The 11,256-nt window shown below is 51.5% G+C and overlaps 1 protein-coding gene across 2 annotated transcripts; it reads right to left on the reverse strand.

Moving 5' to 3' along the window:
- Positions 1–7,589: 7,589 nt before the first annotated feature.
- On the reverse strand, positions 7,590–10,511 carry LOC113888935 (EKC/KEOPS complex subunit LAGE3-like). Of its 2 annotated transcripts, XM_027535876.1 has the most exons (4): positions 10,334–10,511; positions 9,346–9,469; positions 8,248–8,373; positions 7,590–8,033 (listed from the first exon to the last, which is right to left on the reverse strand). In XM_027535876.1, the coding sequence occupies exons 1-4, from the start codon at positions 10,416–10,418 to the stop codon at positions 7,904–7,906; spliced, it is 465 nt and encodes a 154-aa protein (XP_027391677.1). In that variant the 5' UTR covers positions 10,419–10,511; the 3' UTR covers positions 7,590–7,903. The 2 variants fall into 2 exon arrangements, with proteins under 2 accessions (XP_027391677.1, XP_027391676.1); XM_027535875.1 differs by lacking the exons at positions 9,346–9,469; positions 10,334–10,511 and adding an exon at positions 8,891–9,301 and having other exon boundaries at positions 7,727–8,033.
- Positions 10,512–11,256: the final 745 nt, after the last annotated feature.

Genomic DNA, 11,256 nt, shown 5'->3' on the forward strand with positions numbered 1-11,256 from the left:
GAAGGGGTCAAGTCAACAGACACAGTGCTGCTGGGGGCGATGACGGGGCTCGGGCGCCACTATCTGATAGGGGGTGTGCGTCTGCCGGGGAACCACTGGTGCCACGGGAGGCGAGTGGATCAGGGCCACTGCCCGAGGAGGGGACAGGTTACTTCAGTCAGTCCGCTTGATCCTCACTGCCTGGCTGGATAGGCCTCTCGGTGGCCTCCAAATCGAAGGCCAGCAGCCGTCCCCACCCACAGTGTAGGGATTCGATTTTCCTCCATTATCACCTTTAGTTGTAGGAGTTTTGTAGGTGACCTGGATCAGATTAAGAAAGTCTGTTTGTAGTCCTAGGTTTCCAAGAGTTTTTAAGATAGTGGTTCTCGAATATTGTCAAATGCTTTTGCGGCATCTATCCAAATGATCATATGGTTTTTCTCCTGTGTTTTCTTCATGTGATGAATAACGCTGGTTGAAGATATTTTAATGCATAACCAATCCTTCATTCTTGGGATAGATCTTTTTTGGTCCTAATGCTTTATATATTGCTGGATTAATTTTGCTAACATTTCATTTTTTTTTGCTTAATGAAGAATATTGTTCTATAATTTTCTTTTCTTGCAATGTCTTCATCCAATTTTGGTATTGTGGAAGGCTGGCCCCATAATGATTTGAGAACTGTTAAATCTCCTCTATGAAAGAATTTGTATGGGTTTGGTGATATTTCTCCTTTATGTACTTCATAGGATTCACTACTTAAGTCACATGGGCCTGGAGTTTTCTGTTCCAAATCTTTGATAGACCTAGGGATTATCTAGGGTTTTCACTTTCTTTTTGAGTTAGTTTTGGGAATTTTGGTCATTCAAGGAATTTGTTGATTTCATCTATTTTTGCAAATGTTTTTGGCTTTCCTCTTTTTACATTTGTTTATTTATTTTAATTGGAGGCTCATTACTTTACAATATTGTTCTGGTTTTTGCCATACATTGACATGAGTCAGCCATGTGTGTACGTGTGTCCCACATTCTGAATCCCACTCCCACTTCCCTCCCTATCCAATTCCTCAGGGTCATCCCGGTGCACCGGCCCTGAGCGCCCTGTCTCACGCATCGAACCTGGACTGACGATCTATTTCTCGTGTGGTAATATACATGTTTCAATGCGATTGTCTCAAATCATCCCACCCTCGCCTTCTCCCAAACAGCCCAACAGCCTGTTCTTTATCTCGGTGTCTCTTTTGCTGTCTTGCATATAGGGTCATCCTTACCATCTTTCTAAATTCGACATATATGCATTACTATACCGTATTGGCGTTTTTCTTTGTGACTTACTTCACCCTGTATAAAAGGCTCCAGTTTCATCCACCTCGTTAGAGCTGATTCCAGTGTGTTCTTTTTAATAGCCATCCAACCATCTCATCCTCCATCGTCCCCTTATCTTCCTGCCTTCAATCGTTCCCAGCATTAGGGGCTTTGCCAGTGAGTCACCTCTTCAAATCAGGTGGCCAAAGTGTTGGAGCTTTCATTTTAAAAGAAATCAGTTAAAACACATAAATTGGAAAGAAAGAAAGAAGTGTGTATTTATTTACAGACAAAATGATTGTCTATGGATGAAGTCCAGTGGGACGTAGAAAAGAGCTATTACAATTAATTAGTGAGTAGAGCAAGGTTTCAGGGTTCACGGATACCCTTGAGAGGACTTGGACTGCAAGGAGAACAGACCAGTCAATCCTAAAGGAAGTCAACCCTGAATATTCATTGGACGGACTCATGCTGATCCTGAAGCTCCTATACTTTGGCTACCTGATGTGAAGGGCCAACTACCTGGAAGAGACCCTGATGCTGGGGAAGACTGAAGGCAACAGGAGAAGGGGGAGACAGAGGATGAGATGGGTAGATAGCATAACCCCGCTCAATGGACATGAACTGGAGTAAATTCCAGGAGATAGTGGAGGACAAAGGAGTCTGGTATGCTACAGTCCATGGGGGCACAAATAGTTGGCCATGAATTATAGACTGAAAAAACAACATCCTTCAGGTGTTAAATGAAAAGTGAAAAGTGCACTTGCTCTGTGGAGTCCAACTCCTTGCAAGCCCATGAATTGTAGCCTCCAAGCTCCACTGTCCAGGATTTCTCCAGGCAAAAATACTGGAGTGGATTGCCATTACCTTCTCCAGAGGATATTCACAACCCGGAGTTTGAACCCGGTCTACCACACTGCAGGCAGATTCTTTACCATCTGAGCCACCAGGGAAGGCCTCTGGTAACTCTTAACATTTAATATAACTATAAAATCATAAAATACTCCAAAATTATTACCGAATGACAGTATACAACTTTCTTACTCTCCCACTTCTTACATTTTCTTCAATTACGTTGTAGTCCTCGAACACTTGGATCTCAGAACCTCCCCTCCAACTGAAAGACACATGCAGTATGAGGAAGTGCAGAAGCTAAAAATAAAGTCAGAGACAGCACAAAAGCTCAGTTTTATTTTCCGCAGTTAACAATCACCAAACAACTATGTAGACACTGAGCCCCAAAAAGCAGCACAGACATAAGATGAAGCCCGATCAAAGTACTGCAGAAAGCAACGCCCTGGGGAACGACGCCTGAAGCTAGGGCACATAGGCTAGGTTTAAACCCCTCTTCTGTGCCGAGAAACACGGCCCCCAAAGTGCTGCAAGGACCGCATCACCAGGGAAAGCTGCTCCAGACAGAAGACGATGGAGTTCTGGAGCAGGCCAGGGTCCTCAGCAGTCAATCGGCTGAAAGGGAGGGAAAATGTCATTCAACTTTCCTCCGAGAAGGAGGAAGAGGAGCACGTCCTCCCTCTGTTCCCGCACACCGACAAGCCCAGAGCACCACACTTTTCCTTTAGGCTTAACCGTCCATTATGGCTCCTCCTGGGCCCAGACTGGCCTTGGCCACCACCCACCACCCACCACCCTCTCCCCGGCCCTGGACCCCTTTAGAACTCACAGAACCAGCATGCGGCCATTAACGTCGAGCTCCTTCCGAATCGGCCCTCGCAGTTGGGTACGTACAGTCAGGAAGTGGCGGGCAAGGCCCGCATCCACGTGTGATGCGAAAGGCACAGTGAGGCTGCTGGTGGACATGAGGTTAAGGCACTGACCGCATTTCTCATTTTGCCTGTACGTCGGGATCCCTGCCCACTGAGACCCGCTTTCTCCCACAAGGAGGCCGCCTAGAAAGTCCGGACCTCTCAGCCTATACCCTGAGTTACACCCCGGATATCACTGCACGACCCTCTGGGACCCTTCAGGTTGCTTTTCCTCACCACCATCCACACTATTCATTTTGCCTGTACGACAGGCTCCCTGCTCACGGAAACACGCATTCTACCACAAGGCCACTGGCAGACACCGTGGATATGCCCTCCCGACTCTCTGGTTCCCTTCAGGGTGCTTTTCCTCACTATCTTCCCCTCACAGCCAGACCACCCCTCACCCATATCCTCCAGCCCCCCAGAGTACGCTCCTCCTACACTTTAGCACCACTTGTAACCGTCCCCCCACCCCGCCCCCGCCCCCGCCAAACCACCCCTAGCTCACATCCTGGCCCCCGCGGCCGCCTGGCCCGCTGGGGTTCCTGGAATAGGATACAACTGGACGGCTCGATTACTCAGAACTGCGGCTCCAGGTGGAGTATCTCCACCAGGCCCTGGAGCGTGTGATGGCCCCGGGATGTGCGGAATGGCAGCAGCTGCACCACCTGACTCTCCTGCAGCGCTGGGGCCTCTGGGACCAGCCAGGTCACCAGCGCCTCCATGAACTCCACGGCTGACGGCATCACCAGGGCCAGCTGGGTCGTCAGGGTCATCCTGGCCACCAGCACCACCCGGCTGGCTGCAGCTACCACATGCTGTGCCCACTGCAAATTCCACGGCACCTGGGTGTTCATCGGCTGCCCTGCTGGCTCCTCCACCGTGCGCGTCGGACTCCATCTTGAACCCTCTCCCGCTCCCTCCGCAGCCGGAAAGACTGAACCCTTCCTACAGAACCCAGGCGTGTACTGCGACCTGCAGCTCAGCATAGGCAGAGCGCCTGCGCACACTCACCCTGGTCCTGCCTCTCGATTGGTTCCCACCGAACATTCGTTCCCGCGATGACTGCAGGCTCTCGGGCAATGGATGCCCCCGGCTAAAATTTCATGCGTTAGTGTGCCGTGTCGCCCCCTTCCGCCTGTGCGGACACACACCCATGTGGTCTGGGTGCTCTAAGTCAGCCCTGCCTTGGCCCGGAGACCTGGTAAACGGCTTAGTGGTGATGCCTCTGGGTGTGTGTGTGGGGGAGGGGGGTGGGGGGCACCTCCTTAGTGCGCATGGTCAGGCAGACACTGCCACACTCTGCAGCGCACGTGACTGTTTCTGGTCCAAGCCTGCAAACCCCAAGTGAGCCCTGGTCCCTGTGCACCTCCAAGTCTGTGCCGTTGCCAACCTGGCCACGCTCACAGGTGACCATCCTGCTGAGCGCAGATCCTTGTCATCAACTTCCGGAAGGCAGTGGGGCCCCTTGGTGTCACGCCTGGTCTGTCCCTCTGGTGTCCCACACGTAGCTGACGTGTGCATTCGTGTGTCTCTAGGAAGGTGCAACACATGGGCATCTGCCTGTCCATGTCTGTGTGTGTGTGTGTGTGCCCGAGAAAGATAGGCAGTGCCTATGCACAGGTGCTAGCACATGTGTGTGTACCTGTGTGTGAGAGAGCATGTGGTCAGGTGCATGCACATGGGAGTATAAGTGTGTTTGTGCACAGGGTCATGCACATGGGGGGGGGTGTGCGTGTGTGTGTGTGAGACAGAGAGCACGTGTCAGAGGCATGCAGATTGGCATCTCTGTGTGCTTTGTTCACGCGCAGGTGCCTTTGCATGGTGGTGGATGGGGAACCGGTCCTGGAGTCCTGAGACTAGGGATGCGGAGTGGACTGTGCTTGGCCGCCTGAGGAGGGAAGCGAGGACTACTGTTGGACTCACTGGAGATGGCATGGGGCTGGGCCTCTTGGGGCTGCAGGCACACAGACGGCATGGAGTCCAGGCTAGGGGCTTACCCAGACCCGCCAGAAGCACCGGTGCGAACAGCCTCACACAGGGCTGCCGGAAGGACAGTGGCCTCCAGGAAACCCCTAGTCGCATGGCCTCTGCTGGCACAACTCTCACGGGCCTTCCCTCTCCAGGAACAAGGTCTTGTAGCTCTCCGGAGGGCTGTAGCTGCCAGGTGCCCTCAACTGGAAGGTGACCCTGTGTCTGCTGGCCTGCTGGGTGCTGGTCTATGTCTGTGTCTGGAAGGGGTCAAGTCAACAGACACAGTGCTGCTGGGGGCGATGACGGGGCTCGGGCGCCACTCTCTGATAGGGGGTGTGCGTCTGCCGGGGAACCACTGGTGCCACGGGAGGCGAGTGGATCAGGGCCACTGCCCGAGGAGGGGACAGGTTACTTCAGTCAGTCCGCTTGATCCTCACTGCCTGGCTGGATAGGCCTCTCGGTGGCCTCCAAATCGAAGGCCAGCAGCCGTCCCCACCCACAGTGTAGGGATTCGATTTTCCTCCATTATCACCTTTAGTTGTAGGAGTTTTGTAGGTGACCTTGATCAGATTAAGAAAGTCTGTTTGTAGTCCTAGGTTTCCAAGAGTTTTTAAGATAGTGGTTCTCGAATATTGTCAAATGCTTTTGCGGCATCTATCCAAATGATCATATGGGTTTTCTCCTGTGTTTTCTTCATGTGATGAATAACGCTGGTTGAAGATATTTTAATGCATAACCAATCCTTCATTCTTGGGATAGATCTTTTTTGGTCCTAATGCTTTATATATTGCTGGATTAATTTTGCTAACATTTCATTTTTTTTTTGCTTAATGAAGAATATTGTTCTATAATTTTCTTTTCTTGCAGTGTCTTCATCCAATTTTGGTATTGTGGAAGGCTGGCCCCATAATGATTTGAGAACTGTTAAATCTCCTCTATGAAAGAATTTGTATGGGTTTGGTGATATTTCTCCTTTATGTATTTCATAGGATTCACTACTTAAGTCACATGGGCCTGGAGTTTTCTGTTCCAAATCTTTGATAGACCTAGGGATTATCTAGGGTTTTCACTTTCTTTTTGAGTTAGTTTTGGGAATTTTGGTCATTCAAGGAATTTGTTGATTTCATCTATTTTTGCAAATGTTTTTGGCTTTCCTCTTTTTACATTTATTTATTTATTTAAATTGGAGGCTCATTACTTTACAATATTGTTCTGGTTTTTGCCATACATTGACATGAGTCAGCCATGTGTGTACATGTGTCCCACATTCTGAATCCCACTCCCACTTCCCTCCCTATCCAATTCCTCAGGGTCATCCCGGTGCACCGGCCCTGAGCGCCCTGTCTCACGCATCGAACCTGGACTGACGATCTATTTCTCGTGTGGTAATATACATGTTTCAATGCGATTGTCTCAAATCATCCCACCCTCGCCTTCTCCCAAACAGCCCAACAGCCTGTTCTTTATCTCGGTGTCTCTTTTGCTGTCTTGCATATAGGGTCATCCTTACCATCTTTCTAAATTCGACATATATGCATTACTATACCGTATTGGCGTTTTTCTTTGTGACTTACTTCACCCTGTATAAAAGGCTCCAGTTTCATCCACCTCGTTAGAGCTGATTCCAGTGTGTTCTTTTTAATAGCCATCCAACCATCTCATCCTCCATCGTCCCCTTATCTTCCTGCCTTCAATCGTTCCCAGCATTAGGGGCTTTGCCAGTGAGTCACCTCTTCAAATCAGGTGGCCAAAGTGTTGGAGCTTTCATTTTAAAAGAAATCAGTTAAAACGCATAAATTGGAAAGAAAGAAAGAACTGTGTATTTATTTACAGACAAAATGATTGTCTATGGATGAAGTCCAGTGGGACGTAGAAAAGAGCTATTACAATTAATTAGTGAGTAGAGCAAGGTTTCAGGGTTCACGGATACCCTTGAGAGGACTTGGACTGCAAGGAGAACAGACCAGTCAATCCTAAAGGAAGTCAACCCTGAATATTCATTGGACGGACTCATGCTGATCCTGAAGCTCCTATACTTTGGCTACCTGATGTGAAGGGCCAACTACCTGGAAGAGACCCTGATGCTGGGGAAGACTGAAGGCAACAGGAGAAGGGGGAGACAGAGGATGAGATGGGTAGATAGCATAACCCACTCAATGGACATGAACTGGAGTAAATTCCAGGAGATAGTGGAGGACAAAGGAGTCTGGTATGCTACAGTCCATGGGGGCACAAATAGTTGGCCATGAATTATAGACTGAAGAAACAACATCCTTCAGGTGTTAAATGAAAAGTGAAAAGTGCACTTGCTCTGTGGAGTCCAACTCCTTGCAAGCCCATGAATTGTAGCCTGCAAGCTCCACTGTCCAGGATTTCTCCAGGCAAAAATACTGGAGTGGATTGCCATTACCTTCTCCAGAGGATATTCACAACCCGGAGTTTGAACCCGGTCTACCACACTGCAGGCAGATTCTTTACCATCTGAGCCACCAGGGAAGGCCTCTGGTAACTCTTAACATTTAATATAACTATAAAATCATAAAATACTCCAAAATTATTACCGAATGACAGTATACAACTTTCTTATTCTCCCACTTCTTACATTGTCTTCAATTACGTTGTAGTCCTCGAACACTTGGATCTCAGAACCTCCCCTCCAACTGAAAGACACATGCAGTATGAGGAAGTGCAGAAGCTAAAAATAAAGTCAGAGACAGCACAAAAGCTCAGTTTTATTTTCCGCAGTTAACAATCACCAAACAACTATGTAGACACTGAGCCCCAAAAAGCAGCACAGACATAAGATGAAGCCCGATCAAAGTACTGCAGAAAGCAACGCCCTGGGGAACGACGCCTGAAGCTAGGGCACATAGGCTAGGTTTAAACCCCTCTTCTGTGCCGAGAAACACGGCCCCCAAAGTGCTGCAAGGACCGCATCACCAGGGAAAGCTGCTCCAGACAGAAGACGATGGAGTTCTGGAGCAGGCCAGGGTCTTCAGCAGTCAATCGGCTGAAAGGGAGGGAAAATGTCATTCAACTTTCCTCCGAGAAGGAGGAAGAGGAGCACGTCCTCCCTCCGTTCCCGCACACCGACAAGCCCAGAGCACCACACTTTTCCTTTAGGCTTAACCGTCCGTTATGGCTCCTCCTGGGCCCAGACTGGCCTTGGCCACCACCCACCACCCACCACCCTCTCCCCGGCCCTGGACCCCTTTAGAACTCACAGAACCAGCATGCGGCCATTAACGTCGAGCTCCTTCCGAATCGGCCCTCGCAGTTGGGTACGTACAGTCAGGAAGTGGCGGGCAAGGCCCGCATCCACGTGTGATGCGAAAGGCACAGTGAGGCTGCTGGTGGACATGAGGTTAAGGCACCAACCGCATTTCTCATTTTGCCTGTACGTCGGGATCCCTGCCCACTGAGACCCGCTTTCTCCCACAAGGAGGCCGCCTAGAAAGTCCGGACCTCTCAGCCTATACCCTGAGTTACACCCCGGATATCACTGCACGACCCTCTGGGACCCTTCAGGTTGCTTTTCCTCACCACCATCCACACTATTCATTTTGCCTGTACGACAGGCTCCCTGCTCACGGAAACACGCATTCTACCACAAGGCCACTGGCAGACACCGTGGATATCACCTCCCGACTCTCTGGTTCCCTTCAGGGTGCTTTTCCTCACTGTCTTCCCCTCACAGCCAGACCACCCCTCACCCATATCCTCCAGCCCCCCAGAGTTCGCTCCTCCTACACTTTAGCACCACTTGTAACCGCCCCCCACCCCGCCCCCGCCCCCGCCAAACCACCCCTAGCTCACATCCTGGCCCCCGCGGCCGCCTGGCCCGCTGGGGTTCCTGGAATAGGATACAACTGGATGGCTCGATTACTCAGAACTGCGGCTCCAGGTGGAGTATCTCCACCAGGCCCTGGAGCGTGTGATGGCCCCGGGATGTGCGGAATGGCAGCAGCTGCACCACCTGACTCTCCTGCAGCGCTGGGGCCTCTGGGACCAGCCAGGTCACCAGCGCCTCCATGAACTCCACGGCTGACGGCATCACCAGGGCCAGCTGGGTCGTCAGGGTCATCCTGGCCACCAGCACCACCCGGCTGGCTGCAGCTACCACGTGCTGTGCCCACTGCAAATTCCACGGCACCTGGGTGTTCATCGGCTGCCCTGCTGGCTCCTCCACCGTGCGCGTCGGACTCCATCTTGAACCGTCTCCCGCTCCCTCCGCAGCCGGAAAGACTGAACCCTCCCTACAGAACCCAGGCGTGTACTGCGACCTGCAGCTCAGCATAGGCAGAGCGCCTGCGCACACTCACCCTGGTCCTGCCTCTCGATTGGTTCCCACCGAACATTCGTTCCCGCGGTGACTGCAGGCTCTCGGGCAATGGACGCCCCCGGCTAAAATTTCATGCGTTAGTGTGCCGTGTCGCCCCCTTCCGCCTGTGCGGACACACACCCATGTGGTCTGGGTGCTCTAAGTCAGCCCTGCCTTGGCCCGGAGACCTGGTAAACGGCTTAGTGGTGATGCCTCTGGGTGTGTGTGTGGGGGAGGGGGGTGGGGGGCACCTCCTTAGTGCGCATGGTCAGGCAGACACTGCCACACTCTGCAGCGCACGTGACTGTTTCTGGTCCAAGCCTGCAAACCCCAAGTGAGCCCTGGTCCCTGTGCACCTCCAAGTCTGTGCCGTTGCCAACCTGGCCACGCTCACAGGTGACCATCCTGCTGAGCGCAGATCCTTGTCATCAACTTCCGGAAGGCAGTGGGGCCCCTTTGTGTCACGCCTGGTCTGTCCCTCTGGTGTCCCACACGGAGCTGACGTGTGCATTCGTGTGTCTCTAGGTAGGTGCAACACATGGGCATCTGCCTGTCCATGTCTGTGTGTGTGTGTGTGTGTGCCCGAGAAAGATAGGCAGTGCCTATGCACAGGTGCTAGCACATGTGTGTGTACCTGTGTGTGAGAGAGCATGTGGTCAGGTGCATGCACATGGGAGTATAAGTGTGTTTGTGCACAGGGTCATGCACATGGGGGGGGGTGTGCGTGTGTGTGTGTGAGACAGAGAGCACGTGTCAGAGGCATGCAGATTGGCATCTCTGTGTGCTTTGTTCATGCGCAGGTGCCTTTGCATGGTGGTGGACGGGGAACCGGTCCTGGAGTCCTGAGACTAGGGATGCGGAGTGGACTGTGCTTAGCTGCCTGAGGAGGGAAGCGAGGACTACTGTTGGACTCACTGGAGATGGCATGGGGCTGGGCCTCTTGGGGCTGCAGGCACACAGACGGCATGGAGTCCAGGCTAGGGGCTTACCCAGACCCGCCAGAAGCACCGGTGCGAACAGCCTCACACAGGGCTGCCGGAAGGACAGTGGCCTCCAGGAAACCCCTAGTCGCATGGCCTCTGCTGGCACAACTCTCACGGGCCTTCCCTCTCCAGGAACAAGGTCGTGTAGCTCTCCGGAGGGCTGTAGCTGCCAGGTGCCCTCAACTGGAAGGTGACCCTGTGTCTGCTGGCCTGCTGGGTGCTGGTCTATGTCTGTGTCTGGAAGGGGTCAAGTCAACAGACACAGTGCTGCTGGGGGCGATGACGGGGCTCGGGCGCCACTCTCTGATAGGGGGTGTGCGTCTGCCGGGGAACCACTGGTGCCACGGGAGGCGAGTGGATCAGGGCCACTGCCCGAGGAGGGGACAGGTTACTTCAATCAGTCCGCTTGATCCTCACTGCCTGGCTGGATAGGCCTCTCGGTGGCCTCCAAATCGAAGGCCAGCAGCCGTCCCCACCCACAGTGTAGGGATTCGATTTTCCTCCATTATCACCTTTAGTTGTAGGAGTTTTGTAGGTGACCTTGATCAGATTAAGAAAGTCTGTTTGTAGTCCTAGGTTTCCAAGAGTTTTTAAGATAGTGGTTCTCGAATATCGTCAAATGCTTTTGCGGCATCTATCCAAATGATCGTATGGGTTTTCTCCTGTGTTTTCTTCATGTGATGAATAACGCTGGTTGAAGATATTTTAATGCATAACCAATCCTTCATTCTTGGGATAGATCTTTTTTGGTCCTAATGCTTTATATATTGCTGGATTAATTTTGCTAACATTTCATTTTTTTTTTTGCTTAATGAAGAATATTGTTCTATAATTTTCTTTTCTTGCAGTGTCTTCATCCAATTTTGGTATTGTGGAAGGCTGGCCCCATAATGATTTGAGAACTGTTAAATCTCCTCTATGAAAGAATT

The sequence above is a fragment of the Bos indicus x Bos taurus genome, unplaced genomic scaffold (genome assembly GCF_003369695.1).
Source record: "Bos indicus x Bos taurus breed Angus x Brahman F1 hybrid unplaced genomic scaffold, Bos_hybrid_MaternalHap_v2.0 tig00003232_arrow_arrow_obj, whole genome shotgun sequence".
Classification (NCBI taxonomy): domain Eukaryota; kingdom Metazoa; phylum Chordata; class Mammalia; order Artiodactyla; family Bovidae; genus Bos; species Bos indicus x Bos taurus.

Bases quoted from the DNA above. Each gene is read 5' to 3' on its own strand.
- LOC113888935 (XM_027535875.1), bottom strand. From the start codon at position 9,231: ATGGAGTCCGACGCGCACGGTGGAGGAGCCAGCAGGGCAGCCGATGAA. The intron at 8,374-8,890 runs GTATCCTATTCC...CATGTCCACCAG, and splicing joins AGTAATCGAGCCATCCAGTT to CAGCCTCACTGTGCCTTTCG. The intron at 8,034-8,247 runs GTGAGTTCTAAA...CCTCCCTTTCAG, and splicing joins AATGGCCGCATGCTGGTTCT to CCGATTGACTGCTGAAGACC.